Genomic DNA, 19309 nt, shown 5'->3' on the forward strand with positions numbered 1-19309 from the left:
TTGGCAGGCCATGAACAGTGCCTTGACTTATTTCTAGCAAACAGCAGAGCAGATCAGAGGTGTAACGTGAGAAAATTCCCAAAGGAGTTAAGAGGGAGAGGCCCTTAACCTGGTATTTCTGTAAATATGACACCCGGTTTTGGAGGCAAAGGCCACTCGCTGTGACCTTGCTTTTGAACCTTTGCGAGAGTGCTCCATCCTCCCCCTTCCACTGTGACAAGAGAACGAGATGATTGGTTTTTTTTATTACAGCATTAAGACATAATCATTAAACCTTACTTCAGCTTCATTATCATTTATCAGGGCATTAATGAAGTCACTGAATATGCAGATTGAATCCCACCCTTTATGTCCAAACTGAGATGGTTTTCATTTAAGGAATAGTTCACTAAAAAAATGGAAGTTCTGTCATGATTTACTCACCCTCATGTTGTTTGAAACCTGTATTTCATTCATTCTTCGGTGGAATATAAAAGAAGATTTCCATATTATGGAAGTCAATGATTACCAAAACTTTGATTTGTCATACTCAACTGGATCTATTGTACACACAATATGCAACATGACAGGATGAATAATAATAATATTTATTATTATTATAACGTGAAATATTTAATATATAATAATTGTATAGCCTAATTAGACATTATTAATAATTCATTATCTTCCAGAATGTTAATAGCATATTTATATAGGCCTGTAGTAGCCTATATAGCCTAATCCTTTGGAAATGTCTGTCTTTCAGAGTTTCATATTCAGACTGTACAGAACGAATGACACGCTTTGGTCTGTATGTTGTGTTCCATCTCTCCTCCCTTCGGCCTCCATGTGACAAGAGAAACTGTTCTGCCCAATACGATTCGCATAGATCGAGTTACTGGCCCTGCCGCGCTGCGCCGCTGCTGCTCAGTTCACTCACTCACTCACCAGTCTCAGCCGGGCGGGTGGCGCACCGATGCACCGCTCACACACACTCTCCGCTTCTCACATCCATTCAGCTCGATTAAGCCTCGTTGTCCGAAGATGACCGTGACTATTACGGGGCCATCCACGAGCCTAACCTCCTCCAACCGCGGAGAGTAGATCCGGAGCCGAGGAGAGAGAGAGTGAACCCCACATCTCTCTCGTCTCTCCCCATCATCTGCCTCAATCCTCTGGGCAGCAAAACCGACAGCTTCTGCTGAAATCTAGCTCTCACCCACAAACACTCTCCTGCTTTTAGCTCTCAAGACGCGTCTCTTCGGGATATTGTGGAAGTAATTCAACACCAGGATTCTTTTTTTTTTTTCTTTTTTTTTTTGCTCTGTATTCGCTGAAGATGGATAATATAAACGTGGAGTCTGTGGAGAAGGAGTGCGGGGCTCTTGGTGGATTATTCCAGGCGATTGTCAATGATATGAAGGTGAGAGGTTTGACACGACGCTTTAAACACATGAAACCGTAAATTCTTCATGAGCGTGACCAGCATGCAGATGGTGAAAATCTGAAACCTGTTATACGAAAGTGACTTTGAGCAAATAACCATAAAGCAATATACAATCGCCTATTTATGTTAGACCAAAATGACAGGGGGAACTACTGTATGACATTCACTATCCTTAAAGAAGACAGATAGATAGATGCAGACATAATACACGCATGCACTCATAGTTTACATATGTATACAGGCATGTTGTGTATCGTTCAGCTCGATACATTTTTCCCTAATGCCGGTTAGGGTGATGTAGAGAGGAAATGGAGGGGGTTTCACTCACACAATGGGAAACAGACTCAACTGCTGCTGATTAAGCATATGTGGCCGCGCGCCGTGAGATATGTTGCGTCTTGCGTTCCGTCATATCATTGGGTCTAGTAGCGTAAAAGAGCGACCGCGCTCGCGTGAAAGCACCGTATCGATCTTCTGTCGGGGTTCATATTTTAACCACAGCGTGAAAAGAACACACAATCGTTCTAAATGTATGCTGACCGGTTTTTGGGGACTCGTTTCCATGCAATAGCCTATATTCTGACGTTCTGGCAATAACATAGTCGATGAGACCCAATAGCGACCACATGACTTCTCTCTTGAGACGCTTTCAACCTGCTTGTTAATTTCACAGTGTTTTACTGTATTGACAAAAAGACGTGATTTTCTTTAGATCTAACAGCTTTAAACAGCACACCCACCCCATCTGCATCTGATCTCTGCTCTCTTTACACAGATATTCTATTCTCATTCATAATTTAACTCTTACTTCTCCAGCATGCTCATGGTCCCATTTGCTTCCATGCTGTTAAATGGGGGATTGCAAAATATGGGTCAGCTATCATGCCAACATGCCTGTCTGTCTATATGTCTGTCTATTGAGCAGACAGTGGCATTGGCACAGTGGGTCGATGATGTTTGCCTCAGAGCCCCTCATTTCGGTGTCTGGCACAGTTCAGTAGTGAACGAGTGCTAAAGATCCAGATCCAGGCTTCACCTTTAAGATGTAGGTTGATTCAGATGCTGCGCTGTTCCTGGTCTCGCTCAAGCTCGCTCTGTGATTGGACCTTGTTGCCGTGTGGATCCAATGTAGACATGCTGTTTGTCCTCGCCAGTCTCTCATGTTGCTATTTTGAGATGGGGAAAAGCAGTACTGTAGCGGAGTTGTTAAAGTTGAAGAATTTTATGTTGGTTACTCAAAGAAAGTGCAGACATTTCATTCAGTAATGAAACAAAAATGAAGTTACTGTTCAAGAGCCAAGATTTGGGAAATCTACCACTGTCTTCTCTCTGCTTCTGCCTTTGCGTGTCTTTGTTAGTGGGTTGTGGGCAGCCTGTGGCTATGCCAGCTCACTTGTCATATGTGTCTCATCACCAGAATGTCAGCTGGATCTTCTTTGTTTCATCTCTGAGGTCCTGACAGTACTGGAATAAATAAGAGGCCCCAATTCCCCACCTGAATCAATGAAGTATAGATTCAGCTCACTGTTCTACTAGTGCTCTTCTTCACCCAGAAGATCTGCAGGAAACTAGCATGTTGGGAAAATGTCACTGTATGTGAATGATTACTGTTTCCTGTCAAATAGGAATAGAAAGGAATAATATGCAAGGCTCTTTTAGGAATGTGAAGGTTGTTTCTAATTTAAAATCAGCATCAATTTGATTTCGATGCAGAACTGTAGGCCTACATGTGTGTTTTTGTGTCTGGCTCTTGGGGGGACATTGTTGTAAAAGGGTTGTTATGATGAGCATGGCTCTGGATCATGGGGGAGGATGATCGGATTTGAAGGGAGGGGGATGGAGAAATGAGATGGAAGGGGTTGAGGAGTGGAGTGGGCTGTCATATTTAGACCCACATTCTTACCCCCCTTCTTTAGGTGAAAGGGCCCTAAGCAAGCGAGAGGGACACCAGCATTAGACGTGATGATGACACAAGCACACAGTTGTCTGTTTGCCAGCTGGACCTGTTGTATATCACTGCTGTTTACATTCGCGTGCCTCACACAGAGTTGTGCATACCAGCCTAGAGTAGAGACGCTCATATAGACTCACACACTTGGTCTAGATCTCATTCTGCCCGGCTACTGAATCTGAACTATGCCTTCAGTAATCCTTTGAATGTTTGCCTGGAAATGGACCTGAAATCATGGTATAAAGGGCTGTTTCTTTGGCTTCTGGTACTTTTAAATTCCAGGGGTTGATTTTTAGTAAAACTACATTTAAATGTAAATAAAACGAAACTAAATTTACTTTTGGATTTGATTTCGATCTTTTCTTTTAATATCACATTAAAACCGACTTGGCTCTGTTCTTACTGTTGTTCCAGAGTCAAACTTTCAATCTTAAAATATGAAAACCCATCATAAAAATATGAATTAATGATCACTTTGTATTAATTGTCAGTAAGGAAAAGGAAGGAAAATACTTGTGTGTGATAAAAAAATATAAAGGTACGTTTCACTTTTCACAGCAGAAATGTTTTGTTGAGCCAAATTTTGTCAAATTGTGCAAAAAAGCTATGAAAATAGCTAGCCCTCTTATTCAAAAAAAAAAGAAAGTAAAATGTAATTTTCACCACTGTCATTTCTACAACAGAATGCTAATAGAATTTGAGATGTGGCAGAAATGGCGCTGCTGTGGGAATTTCAATGATTTACTTTCAGAAATAAATGAGAAAAAAGAAACACAAAGCTCCTGTGATGCATGTGTTGGACATTATTAGTGGACAAATAAAACAAACTAGAGAGTCCACACTGCCAGAAGTGCCCTAGTTGAAGAAACAGCTGTAAATGTGGCTTACTGATAAACAAATTTAGGTTAACCAACATCATTGTCTTATTCACTTTTGCAGAGCAGTTCAGTATGAGTGAGTATGACAGACAAAAACTATTTGTCTGTATTAAGACACGTTCACACCAAAGGTGATAACTATAACTATGACTATGAATAAACAGGGAAGTCAACACCACAACAATGACAAGGAACAATATTGTTGGAATCAGTGATTTTTTCCTGCTGATGAATGATAAAAACACTGACAGGCCATCAGAATCCACCAGACTTTAACAAGCTTGAGCATTTAAACCTGCAGATGACATAACTGCAGTATGCTTATAATAGACAGAATGTTATCATGCTTTGGTGTATATGCTAATATAGTTATCATTATAGTTATCATTCTGGGTGTGAACTGGCCTTTACTGCTTTATTCAAACAATGAGGCTGAGAATCCTCACGACCACTCAACTCATGTCCACTCATTGTTTATTTTTTAATGGGAAAGCCCTGAGACAACAGGTTTGCGCCATCTAAATGAGAAAGTGTTTTAACTGTCCCCTTGTTACGCTTGTTAAAGATGAATCAACTTGTTTTGGATGGAGGAGTGTTCTTGGCAATTTCCCAGGAATACTCAGTGCGTCTTTGTTTGGACTGTCAAACTCATCTCATCTCTTATGTCTGCTGACATGAGGAAAATCTCCCAAAGAGTGATGATTATGTGAAGCACTGAAATATGTGTCAAATGAACATTTTACTACTCAGGTTCAAAGCGGGGATCTTTGATGTTGGGAATACTGTTATATGAGCCCAGTGGCCTCTTGGTAGGGCATCAGATTTTAGAGCTGAGGATTGTGGGTTTGAGCCCCATCTGGGTTGCCTTTTAAGCTCAGCTGATCCTGCAGCTGAATATGTATCAAAATGCATTTCATTTTAAAGCTCTATCTTTCACACATGGTGCAGCCTAATGGCAAAGGATCAGGGGTGTTAACAGAGGGTTTTAAATGCAGTGGCAATTAAGGGACAGGAGAGGCACATATATCCAGACTGCTCTTTAGACTCATTCTTGACATTAGAAATATATTCAAATGGCTCTGAACAGAAACAGGGTTCAAGGATCCCCAGAGATCCGCAATGGTTCTTGGAGGTCTGTGAATGTGAATGATCAAGAAACATTTCTTATTATTATCAATGTTGAAATTTTTTTTTGTGGAAACCATGACATTCCAAAGTTTGGGGTAAGTTAGATAATAATGAAAAAAGTCTTGGTGAGCATAAGAGACTTCTTTCAAAAAATGTAATGCATTGATAAAATCTTCATTATTACTTTTTTTTTTTGACTGGTAGTATACAGTATATGAAGAGTTCTGATGCAAAAGCCTCTAAGTGCCATCTTCTAAAATTATCATTTTTATCAACCTTGTATATTTAAGTTCAGTAATTTCACTTAAATGGCAATGAAAATTACAATTGTCATTTAAGTGAAATTACTGAACTTAAATTATACGAGCTTGATAAAAATGATAATTCTAGAAGAAAATTTCAGATGGCACTTAGAAGCTTTTGCATCTGAACTCTTCATACAGTATATAAATATATATAACGAACACTGTAAAAAAATTCTAAACCTCCCAAATAAAAAATTTCAAGTGACCGATAACATCTAAATTTTTCAATTGGCCCAAGTGAAATTCTTGTTGCAATAGTCTGTTAACATTGGCTCAATTGACTTGGGGATGTAATTTTTTTTATATAGTGAACGAATGAATGAATGAATGAATGAATGAATGAATGAACGAACGAAAGATGGAAGAAAATCATCTCTATTTCTGACATTTACCACAGCCGCCTGAAGCCATGCCCTAATGAATAATATATATATATTTCTATTATTATATAATATATATTATATAATATATTATAATACTATATATATATATATATACAGTATATATATATATATATATATATATATATATATATATATATGTGTGTGTGTGTGTGTGTGTGTGTGTGTGTGTGTGTGTGTGTGTGTGTGTGTGTGTGTGTGTGTGTGTGTGTGTAATGCGATCTGGGAAAACCCGTCGGCCAGCAGGTGAAATGTGAAATGTTTTGAAATGTCTCTTTGCACAGCAAAGCACCCGTTTTAATAAAAGTATATATTTACTAACTACCAAACCCTACTTGAAAAACTATACAGTATACTTTTCACAGTACTGTAGCTTTGCAGGAAGGTTTCTTCAAGCATCTTGGAGACGTTCCCGCAGTTCTTCTGGATTTAGTTTGTCTCAGTTTTTTCTGTTTCTTCATGTGATCACAGACGGACTCGATGATGGTGAGATCAGATCATCCTGTTGTCAGATTCCTTGTGCATACAGAAATCTCACTGGATTATTACAATTAATGGCAAAAAGAATGTTTGGAAATGTAAACTGATATTTCCTACTGACACACTACAGCAAAATATATAAATAACTGACTTAAAACCCCCCAAAAAATGTACATGCCTAAGACTTCTGCACAGTACTGTATATATATATATATATATATATATATATATATATATATATATATATATATATATATATATATATATATATAATGTGTGTGTTTATAAATGTAAAAAATATATATTTGCTTAGCTTTTATTTTTTACAAGAAGAGGATCATCATACTTGGTCCTTGGTGTTTAAAAAAATCAGTTTTAACGGAAAGTAAGTGAATTTCATAGACTTACTTGTTTCTCACTAGCTCTAGCCAGAGCTATAGACAGATATTGTTGTGCACAAGGGCACCTGTTCTTTCAGCTTGATGACAACCCTGTCGTTAAAGTTGCACCATTTCTCTGACTGGTAGTCAATCACTGTAACCTCCCTTCCTTTTAAATTACATACATCAGGATATACAACATATCTGAGTGGTTTCTGTCATATAGCTTTCAATCAGACTAAGTACCCTTTTTGAACTTGAGGCAGGAAAACAAGAACATATTTGAGTTGGGTTGGTGGGTTGTCTTAGAAAGAGATAGGAAATATATGTTTATATACACTCAAATCAGTCTCTGTCTGTGCCTAACTGCTCTCATCCTTATGTTGGTATGTTCTGTTATTATAAGGAAACTGAAAAGAATGGAAATTACTGGTGGTTGCGTATTAGAGAAGGATTCAAATTGGAAGGAAAGGGAAATGAAAATGAGCAGTTCAAGGAAAGACACATTTATATTAGAGAAAGAGAGACGGGGAGAGAAAAGAAGAGCTTGCACAGCGCTCATGTTAAGTGATTTCCATTATTCATTAGGGCATGGCTTCAGGCGGCTGTGGTAAATGTCAGAAATAGAGATGATTTTCTTCCATCTTTCGTTCGTTCATTCGTTCATTCATTCATTCGTTCGTTCGCACCAAATACTTTTGTGTACTGTATTGAGTGCTTTGAACACACTGGCACTTTCTGTCCTCTGCCCACAAAGGCACAAAGCCAATCAGTGCCGCTTCAAAGAAGCCCAGCGGAAGCAGAACAGCCAATCACATTTCATGGCTTCCACTAGCCCCTTGATGTCTGTTCTCCGAATCCGTGCATTCCTCCATTCCCCCATTCATCCCTTTATCTGCTGCTCGTTGTAGAAGTGGAGGAGGTGAGAGAAGATATTGTTTTATTAAGAGCATATCAAGAGTCTCAGAGGTTCTATCACAGACCCATCATTAGTTATAGCTAAGGGGGAAAATAAATCAAATGGAGCAACTCTTCTCATCTTTTCAGACCCCTATATCTAATAAAACATCCATAATTTGTTTGTATTAGTATGTTAGAATAAGTAAGCTTTTTTGCTCATAATTTATGAAGCATAAAATCTCACTATTTAATCTGACAACTGCTTGTCTGCCAGTGTAATTCAAGTCTGATGATTTTCCAAAGAGTCTTTGAGAAACATGATGCACAACTGGCAATCTTTTAATATCATTTCATTTTGTGTACATTTTTAACCCCATGAACATTATTAATACAAACTTTGCAGTGTAACATTAATCTGTTAGATTCATTTGTATCAGCGAGATAATAAAAAAAAAAATACAACGTTAACACTGATAGTGGGGAATAGTATTATAGATGCTTGAATATAGAACAGTTAAATATTCATCATCTACATTTAAGCTCCACAACTCGGATAGTGCTAATGAAAACATTAACAACGATTTCAGAGGCCCTCTTAAGAACTTTTTAATGAACTACTGATCAGGGACCAGTCCTCATGGATCACTTGTTACAGTCATATGAGCCTTCCCAGTATGAATCTCTGATTTAATTAACCTGTTAACTGTAATTTTTGTAATTTGTGAATGCTTTGAAATACAGACCTATGGTTGGTCTCTTCTATAGAAGCCACTCAGCAGATTATTGCAGATGTTAAAGCACTTCAAAAAAAAGCACAAAATAATTTTAACTCTAAAAATGCTAGACAATTAAAGCCACATGTCTAACTACACTGTAAAAAAAAATTACATCCCCAAGTCAAAAATTTCAAGTGACCGATAACATCAAAATTTTTCAATTAGTCTGACGTATTATTTCTCATTGAGCCAATGTTAACAGACTATTGCAACAAGAATTTCACTTGGGCCAATTGAAAAATTTAGATGTTATCGGTCACTTGAAATTTTTGATTTGGGAGGGTTAGACATTTTTTACAGTGTAAGTTGTGTTCCAATTTTGAAGTTGATTTCACAAAAATTGAGCCTGCAAAACAGATTTTAAGTACCCTTTCCACGGTAACACAATGTCCATATCACAAGATGAACTTTGAGTGTTTAAGCTTTCAAATAATACCTAATTTATGATTATTACTAAAATATGTGTTTGGGAAAAAGGCAATAAAAAAAAACATGCCTAGTGTCCCTCTACCGGGACACTGACAGTTAACAGGGTATAGATATATGTCTCTACTTTTTAGACTTTGAAGCCCTCAACAAGAGTCTTTAGTTTCTCACTGTTGTAAGATGTCATTAGCTATGTTTCCATCTAAAGTTGCAAATTTAACTTATGCGCAAAATTGGAATATCGCATAAAACATTTGCAAATAAAGAATTGTCTCCATCCCACGTGTTCAAGAGAACAAAATCGTCACTTCCTGGGAAATTGGCACAATATATCTGTAATAAAAATGTAAGTTGCTGCAATTGGGAAGCCACCATGGCTCTTTTATCCTACATCATAGGCCTACATCATATACATAAATGTATTAATAATTGATCATTCGTTCCATTTATATAGTGCTTTTCTGGGTACTCAACGTGCTTTACATGGAAGGGGGAATCTCCTCAACCACCACCAATATGCAGCATCCACCTGGATGATGCGACGGCAGCCATATTGCGCCAGAACGCCCACCACACACCAGCTTACTGGTGGAGAGGGGACAGCGATGAAGCCAGTCAGTATACTGTAAATGGGGATGATTAGGAGGCCATTATGGACAGAGGCCAAGGGGCAAATTTGGGATTTTTAATGACCACAGAGACAGGACCTATTTCATTCATAAAATAAACACCAGCAACAAAAAATATAATTTTCATAACACATTTATTCCTCTGCCAAGGAATGTAGTTCCAAAGAGTTTGCCAAGCAACACATGCAGCAACAAAGAATCACAAACAGCAGTTGCGCAGTAATACTAATGTAATGCGGTCACAGGTGTATGTTTGTTGAGTAATTTACAACGGCTTCGAATGCGGCTCAACCAATCAGAATCAAGGACCGGGAACTATGCGTTTTATAATGACGCTTTTGTAATACATTCCAAAGAGCAGCGGTTGTCAGCCCTACAGTGGAAAGGGAACCATATCCATACCGGCTGGCCCGGATCGGTATGGAATGGAACTGATAAGCAAAGACAACGGTTTGGCCCGACCGTGGAAAAGTGGCTATACAGAACAACTATACTAATACTTCAGCTTGGACATAGTAGGAAAAGGCTGACAATAGAATTCAGTTGCAAAAGTGATACTCTAGATAAGTGTATGAATTATGAAATAAAAAATCCATTATTGTTTAATGGCTCTGGCCCTTGTTTGAGCATTTGAATTGATTCAGTTGTAGAAATAGCATTAGTCTAATGCAGCTCTGCCTTTGTCTTCCGCAGTCACTAGCGAAAGCAGTGGGGAAGAAAAGAGAAATGAAGGCAGCAGTGAGCTATTCATTTTAGGATCATAAATGAAAATGAGTCATTTGAACTTTGACGGAATGTGTCTTTAAGATCTGAGGCAGTGGCTCCTCGTGGGATTCCATTAGCAAGAATAATGCCAGAGAGGGCTTCCTTTGTTAAGCCAGATCAATAGCAGCAAAATCAGTCTTCTCTGGTGATTTCATAGACATCTATGGAGCTAGACTGCCTCTTTTAGTTGCATATGTCACTTTTATAGGAATTACAGACATACTGTACTTCTGAAGTTTAGGAATCATTTGCTTAAGGATCATTGACAATGATGGAGCTCAAATTGAGCAAGGAGTATTTCTCTGAACAAGTTGCGCTGACCTTTACAAGCGCCATCATCATAATCAATTGAATTTAATCCTCCTCACATTATCAAGGCACATGGTTTGTTTGTCCTGTACACCTCTACAACAGAACCTGGGATAATGGCTGACAGTAAGTATTTAAGGCCAATGAGAGTAAACAATGCAGTGGCTGATCAATACATGTGTTCATGTGTGCGTCTGCGGTTGATACACCATATGATTCTCAGAGATTTTTAATCATGTTGATTTAATTAAAGTATCTCTGGACCTGGACTACATTTCTCAAAAGCATTTTGAGCTAAGTTGATTGTAGAGACCATCGGTGGGTGGCAATGGCTGTACGATCTACTTAGGCTTACAATGCTTTTGGGAAACGCAGTCCTGGTCCAGAGATACTTTAATTAAATCAACATTATTAAGCACAATCATGGTGGTTTGGGAGGTGTGACACTATTTTTTCCCCCCAGATCTGTTAAATTGTTCAAAATTTAATTCATACTACTCTTATTTGACCAAAATACAGTTAGGTACATGGCACCTGCATTCAGGTTTATTTATTTTTAGAGTTTTCTCTTAATTGTCATTGACCCAAATCCAGCAGCTGCCTGCTGTGGTAATGTTGGCAGATTTAGTAGTATCACTATATTGTGTTGTTGCTTTATGGAATGCATGAAATGGCTTTAGCTTTTATCATCTGCCAGAATCCTGGCTGTTTTTTGGCCTTATTAAAATTCACCTTTAGTGCCGTTTTTTTCCACTCGATTTGGTAAAACAGAAAATAGCCTGCTTCCTTTACAGGGCTCATCTGAGCATGTTTTATCTAAAATGGTGGGGAGAGGTACTTACCAAATTGTTTGTGGATCACTTGGCAAGTCCAGAAAGAGACTGAATAAAGACAGGGTTAGAAAGATGTGAAATTACTTTAGTAAAAATGAGCCAGCTAACAGTATTTGCATAATTGGACACAGTGCTGCCCTGCTATTGGATTAGCCTATGAATATGCTAATGTCTGGAGATGGATGAGGGGGGTGGGTCTTGTGCCTTATCACTCTCCCACAAGCCCCCGAAGATGATGAACCTCTGTCCCGTGCTGCAGATTAGAGCACTTCAAACAGTGCAGGGGTCCCCTCTGGAGTAACGTGTTCAGATTTCAGAGCAAATTAGCAGACATCAAACAAGCAGGACGAGATGCTGGATCAAAGGAGAGACGCTCACAATCTATGTCAGCGTACCAGCCGCTTTTGTAGTGTCACCAGTGACTGGGCCCTTCTGCGCTCATCCACTGTCCTCTGCGCTGTACTGTACTGTTCTTTCTTTCTTTCTTTCTTTCTTTCTTTCTTTCTTTCTTTCTTTCTTTCTTTCTCTTGCTTGACACATTTGATAGATTTGACATTTTATTTTAATCCCCTTCTAAAACAAACACAAATCTAAAGGTCCTTGCACACTGAGTCCGAAATTCAAAAAATAAATACGACCTCACGTTGTGTCAATCACGTTTACACACTGCCTCCGAAACTTTCGTCCGTCAAAAAAAAAAATTCGGATCGGATTCAATTTGTAGCAAGCATTTTGAGAGGTGTTTTGACAATTCAGAGCCACCGTTCAAGCGATTGCCAAAATCCAGAACTGTTCAGGATCAATTGGTTCACAGAAATTGGTGGTCTTCTTTTTAATATGTGGCTCCAGTATCGCTAGCAAAGCATCAAACTGAGCCACTGACATCCTGAAGTAAACTTTGAATCGCTCGGGATAATCCCACAGCTCCTTGATAAGGAGGTGGAACTCTCCTTCCTCTCTACGCAATCTCAGGATTGGATGGACACAATATTTCCTCTTTTTTTCCTCTTTAGTAAGAAGAGAGAGGACAACAAAATCATCCACCCTGCTTGAAGACTCCATTTTTAATTGTTTTGCTAATTTTATTCGCAACGGATTCATATTAATGAATGCATGGGACCAGTACTTTTGGGGCTAATTCAGAGGTCCTCAGAGAAATATTATCTTGTCTGAATAGAAATATCTGCTATTGTGGAATATTATTTATTAACTCTACTAATATTAATTCTACTTTTCATTTATTTTCACCTTCATCACATACCCTACCGTAACTAAGGCTAAAAAATGTCTCTGAATTCAGAGGCTTACTCTGCACTACTATACACAGTGATATGAACAGTATCACACATTAGTTTTACCATATCAAGTCCTCATACTTGGTAGTGCATGAAAAGTGCATTTGCTTTCCCAGCACAGAAAACAGCGTCTTCTTGACATTTTGACAACAAATGAGCCAAACTCTTTCAGGCCTCAGCTACAAATACAGAGTTTAGGGGCTTTCGCACTGGAGGAACCTTTTCATAGTTCCTAGAACTATTGGTGGAAGTACCCGGATTTTGGCGTGTTCGTGCCGCAGGAACTATAAATGATTTTAGTTCTAGGAACTCCTTTTGGAGGAACTAATTTAGCTCCTACTTCAGAGTAGGGTCTAAACCAGCACTATAGGAACTAGGGATGGGCATGATTAATCGACGATCGATAATTGATCGTTAAGAATTTCGTCGATCACGTTTATTTGTTATCGATTAAACTAATGCAGGTTGCGTTGTGTAGTGTGTCTTGAAGCAATGGAATTAATTTTAGCGCGGAGGTACCTGTGCATCCCGGCAACGTCAGTCCCCGGCTGCCCCGGCTTGACAGTCTCACCCCAAAACGTCATATACTGACGCGTCTTGACCATGCGTCAACATACGACGAAAAGGGTACCCCCCATAACGTCCATGTGTGACGATTCGGGTTATGGGTAGGTTTAGGTATGCGTTAGGGTACCGCTAGGAGGCGCTGCTGGTGCGCTTCTGTCTGCGTCTCATATTGACGTTAAAGGGGTACCCTTTTCGTCGTATGTTGACGCATGGTCAAGACGCGTCAGTATATGACGTTTTGGGGTGAGACCGGGCTGCTCAGAGCGGGTGTTTTCGGCGGCTGGACTGGCTGTCACCAGGTTGCGGTCGCGTCTGATCCCAGATCATGTCAACATGCTTATCTTTCTCAACAGAAATCAGTAGACTGGTGCAGAAGTTCTATGGGAACTTCATGCGTTTTCTCAGATCGGATAGCTATCTGATTTATCAAAACGATTCCATTTACACCTGGTCACATAAATGTGTTTTTGCAAAACGGATATAAATCCGATCTTGAATTCCCGCGCTATATGCATATTTAAATTGTTGCACGTCATCGAATGCAACTGATATGAGCTGCATTTTATTGATCATCAGCGAAAATGTCTAAATCAAAGACCGCAACAAGATATTGCAGCAACAGTCCTGGTAAGATCATTTCGGTTCTTTACTTTTAATGAAGATGATTGTGTGTTGATGAATGACTTTCACTTTGATTTGCGATAGTTTGCACGTTGGCTTGATGAATAGATGCTCATCTGTGGTGATGCGTGTTGAAGTAGCGTCGTCATATCTGGATATAACATGACATATAGCCTATAACACGCTCTCACACGTTTATTTCTTATCATTTTTGGGATAAGTCAAATTTACATATGTGGTTTCAACAACCAGATGCATTTACTCTTGTCCAGTTTCGTCTGGAATGCGTCTCAGATATAAAGTATAAAGTGGTTTGAGCGATCGGATTTAAATCCGTCTCGAATGCGTTTCGGAGGGCATTTAGATTTGGTCTTTTCACGACCGGATAGCTATCCGATCACAGAAAACGGATGAAGTGGCCATGGGTGCTCGCAGCTGCAGGTTCCGCTGGTTTAGAGCACCGCAGGAATCTTCAAGTCTACCGAACGTCCAGTTTCACTGCCACAAGTTGATCTTCTTGTAATAAAGATCTCATCGAGGACAAACAAACTGTATTTTTGTATTTTCATTGCATTTTTAATTTATAAAAAGTTAAAGAAATAATACATTTCAATATAAAAATATTAATGATTAATCGATAGTCGATCGTTAATTCTCCCGACGATCGACTAATAAAATTTAATCGAATGCCCATCCCTAATAGGAACTACCGGTGATGTTAGTGTACGCTGATTGGCTGAACGCACGCTAAACACCAGTACCTATCATTTAAAAAAATAAATAGCCTATATACTCTTCTCCACAAACTAACTCTACGAACATGGAAAACAGTGATAGATGGGCCTCTTAACCTTTACGCTAAGGAGAAAATCCAACACAACTTTGAGGGGACCAAGCAAAACATGATTATGTATTTCAGCTCAGTCAGCAACACTGGACATCAACCACATGGCATACGCTAATACCTTTTCATATACTGTCTACTTTCTATGTATAACAGTTCTATCTAATAACTTATTAGACAGGACTGTTAGACAGATCGTAAACTAATGAACACGGAGAATGCGAGCACTATGTGCTCACTGTTCAGGCTCTGGCTGGCGTTCTCAGCGCTGTCAAAATAAAAGTCATAACAACGAGCGCAGCTTATGTCATTTCAGAGTTCCAACTGACCATGAGAATGCAACCAGGAAAATGTTCCTAAGGGAACCATTAGTTCTCGGGTAACCAGCCTGGTGGCTAGTTCCTAGAACTAAGTTCCTAGAACTACCCGATGCAAAAGCCCCTTTTAAAAGCGGGTCAAAGTAGAAGCAAGTTCTTATAGGAAGGAAGACTGGAATTACTGATGGCTCATTTCAGGCAGTTCAGATTCGCTACTTTCTTTTGAGAGACACAAACTCCATTTATTGTGGACTTTAATCTTTGAAACTTTGCACACCTTTTACATTCACAAAGTGTGTATAACACACTACTTGAAAGGTAATGTTTGAAAAAGCATAATAGGGGCACTTTAATAAATAAATAAAATTAATAAAGCGCGATAGATTTTGTAAAACCTAGTTAACAGTAGAGATCCTGATTCTGCCCGATTCAGTGGATGAAATGACAAATTTCCTGAATTAAGAATAGTAAACCAGATGTCATGTATGAAACAAATCCCTTCTGAACAGCGCTCTAGGCTATTTTGCTCCAGTCCTCATGTGTCAGTCTCTTTTCTCTTTATCTTAAAATTGTTCTCTCTTTTTTTTTACTGTGGGGCAAGGTGATACATGGCACAGGGGTTATTTGGGTAGTGTGTGGGTGTATGAGGAAGGGGAGGGGTCTTCTTCCAGTTGCTGAGCACAATTTTGACCTCCAGCTATGCTCTGAAGTGCGGCTAATTTCACCCCTTGACACACAGCGGTCTGAATCTGCCCTGCTCAAAGCCCAACTGAACTCAGCGGTCTTAAGATGCTAACAAAGACAGCTGTGGCCAGGGGCGGTTTATGGAGATACTTTCAAAAGAGCTGGAAGTGGAGGTGCAACAATGATAGTGAGATCACAAACTAACTTGCTGATGAGTCATGCTGATTGATAATAGTAGAAGATTATTGGGTTTAATATCTCAAAAACATACTTAACATTGAAGTAACAAGGTGATATTTCATAAATGTTGCTAATAATTTGAGAGTTGAAGTCCTCCATGAAAATAAAAACACTATACTAAATTTAACATGCTTATATTCTACACTCCTGTTTACATGATACTCCGAAATCACATTGTAAAAACACTGTAAAAAGTAACCTGCAATTGTTACTTTAAAGAACTATTTCTACCTTGTCTTTCCACTAAATTTAGTTTTGTTGGTGTAACCTACCATATTTAGGTTGATTCAGTAATGTTGCATAACACTTTTAAAGGTGTTGTATGTAACTTGTTCACTCTACTAAAGCATAAAATACCACAATATGTTTGCAGATATTTAGGAAACATGCTGAGGTCACATACTTGTTTCTCTGAAAAACACTTCTACAGCCAGTTATTTTACTTTGAAATGTGCGTTCCGTGTCGGAATGTCTGTTTTTGTTTTGGTCTGTGTGATCTCGCCCACTGCCAGTTCACCCAATAGTATTTCGACACCCCGGGATGCTAGATGGCAGGAAACACCGCGTATTGCAACCAGCAAACAAACTGGGTCAGAGATTGCAGATTCTGCCCAACCTAAAATGCCTCGGCATCCATCAAAAAAAATGTAAAATAATCATAAATATAAATAAATCATATAAATCAACTCATCAACTTACAGTGTGTGAGAGTCTCCTCGACTTTCATTGTCAATTGCGCTTGTCCCTGTTGCGTGTCCTCAAACTGACAACCCGTGTGAGCGTCGAGGCGGGGGAAACAACGGTATAAGCAACTGATGCTTCACGATCTCCGATAGTTTTAATTTGGACTGCAGTACCTATTTCCACCTCTAGCTGTCATTCTTACAGACTGCACCTTTAATTTGAATACAGTTAATTTAAATGGTATCAATTTTTTTTAAGTAATTATATCATTTTAAGTAGTTATATCATGCCCAAAAACCATGCCATGCACCATGTTTTGTTATTGTGATGTTGCAAAATTGATCTTGCTGTCTTGCTATATTCAAATTAATTTCAAGAAGACAGTTCAAGAAAGAAATTTTATATAAGAAAAAATCAGTTAGAATCAAAATTGACTTAATAATATAAATAGTGGGAGAGAGTTTCATAGTATACTGTTCTAGATACTATTTTGTTATACTGCTATTTTGACCGTTTTTGAAGCAAGATCATTACTGAAGTGATTTCAAGGGAGAAAAACACCATTACAGCTCAGGATGACAGTCACAAGATTGTGTGTACTAGTCGACATGCTTGTTAGTTTCTGCTCGGTTACTGTGATATTGCATTTAGCCTGTGGCCTGTTGTAAAGCAGACTTCACACAGAATACTTCGTCTGCTGCGTTTCCGTGGCAACTAGGCAGAGATGTACATGGCTCGTCCCCTTATCATCAGGCGACACTCCTGTTCCCGCCTCAGGACAAAACACATCCTTGCAAATTATCATATCCATATAGATACACACACATTATAAAGGCCCGCATGACTACAGTGTTTTATCTATATCTAACGTCCTGCTGCAATTCACACACAGACTTCATTCAATATATTCACCTTTATTTTTACACATACTGATTTTTTTTCACACATTTGGTATTAGGATTATGGATGCCACAATTACATTTTTGTTTCGAATGAAATGAATACTTTTATTCAAGGACGTATTAAATTTATCAAAAGTGACAATAAAGTTACAAAAGGTGTTTTATTTCAAATAAAGGCTGTTCTCTCTATTTGTCAAAGAATTCTGGGAAAAAAATTATCACAGTTTTCCACAAAAATATTAAGCAGCACAACTGTTTTCAAAACTTATAATAACAATAAATGTTTCTTGAGCACGAGATCAACATAATTATTAGAATTATTTCTGAAGGATCATGTGGCACTGAAGACTGGTGTAATGATGCTAAAAATACAGCTTTGCCATCAGAGGAATGGATTGCATTTTAAAATATATATTTGATAATATTACTGTCTTATTGTATTTTGTGTAAATACCTGCAGCCTTGTTGAGCATAATAGATTTCTTTAAAAAAACATGAAAAAATCTTACCGACCCCGAACTTTTGAATGTTAATGTACGAACAATGCACTTAACTTGAAAAACAGAAATTACACATTTACTGCCTTGTACATTGAACGCATACTTACACAAAGGACGCACTCATAACTCGCCTTGTGTCTTTGTTATTTTGCAGTGTTCATATCCTGTCTGGGAAGACTTCAGTGCCAAGGCCACCAAGCTGCACTCTCAACTCCGGTAAGTTCAGTCTCCTGCTCACATCCGCACCTGTCATGTGAAGAAGGTTTTATTGAATGCTAAGAAAAGACAACGTCATCAATTTATCCCATTGTTTTGTGCTTTTCAGAACCACCGTGCTAGCAGCAGTGGCCTTTCTGGATGCCTTTCAGAAGGTGGCGGACATGGCAACCAACACAAGAGGTATAGGCACGATTACGGATGTGTGTGTGTGTGTGTGTGTGCGATTTCTGTCCAACTATGTGTGTGCGATTTCTGTATACGTATATCCCATTATGAGGGTTATGCATAGCGGAAAACAGAGAGATACTGAGTGTCCAAAACAAAGGATTATAGAAGGTACAGAGCCAGACCCTCTAGATTTAATGCTCTCGTTTGGCTGATGAAGTATGTGAGGATGTATTTGTGTTAATGTTCATATTTGTGTGGATGTAAGACAAAAGCTTAACTAACTTTATCAGCAAATGATTAAACACAATTGCATTATTCATCTTTATCTCTGGTGAGTTTTGAACAGTATTTTCACATGGCAGAAATAAACAGATGACTATATTGGATAAATGAGAGGGAAGAAAGACGTGGCTCATAGCTGTAGAGAGTGTTTTTGGTTATTTACGGCGTGATGCTTTATTAATGATTTGACAGAGTCGAAATCTTCAAGGGGAATCAACTGATGAAAAAGTTGTTTGGAAATAAACCACAAGCCTCATTATGATTATATTACTGTTTTGGGCTTTTTTTCTCTTGGTTGGGGGATTTTCTCATTTCATCTTGTCTCGTGGCTTGCCTGAGGTAAAGACTGTGTTTGAAAGAGTATGATGATCTGAGTTATTATGGCTGCGTGTGGGCATG

The 19309-nt window shown here is 38.6% G+C and overlaps 1 protein-coding gene across 2 annotated transcripts in view; it reads left to right on the forward strand.

The window, feature by feature from the left end:
• Positions 1-848: 848 nt before the first annotated feature.
• Positions 849-19309, forward strand: part of mtss1lb (MTSS I-BAR domain containing 2b) — a 72630-nt gene continuing 54169 nt past the window's right edge. For both annotated transcript variants that reach the window (XM_082161861.1, XM_082161862.1), the window contains exons 1-3: positions 849-1402; positions 18396-18457; positions 18567-18640. In XM_082161861.1, the coding sequence (XP_082017987.1) occupies positions 1319-1402; positions 18396-18457; positions 18567-18640 (220 nt within the window). In that variant the 5' untranslated portion in view covers positions 849-1318. The remainder of the gene's footprint in view (positions 1403-18395; positions 18458-18566; positions 18641-19309) is intronic.

This window comes from Leuciscus leuciscus, assembly GCF_965113295.1.
Source record: "Leuciscus leuciscus genome assembly, chromosome: 2".
Taxonomy (NCBI): domain Eukaryota; kingdom Metazoa; phylum Chordata; class Actinopteri; order Cypriniformes; family Leuciscidae; genus Leuciscus; species Leuciscus leuciscus.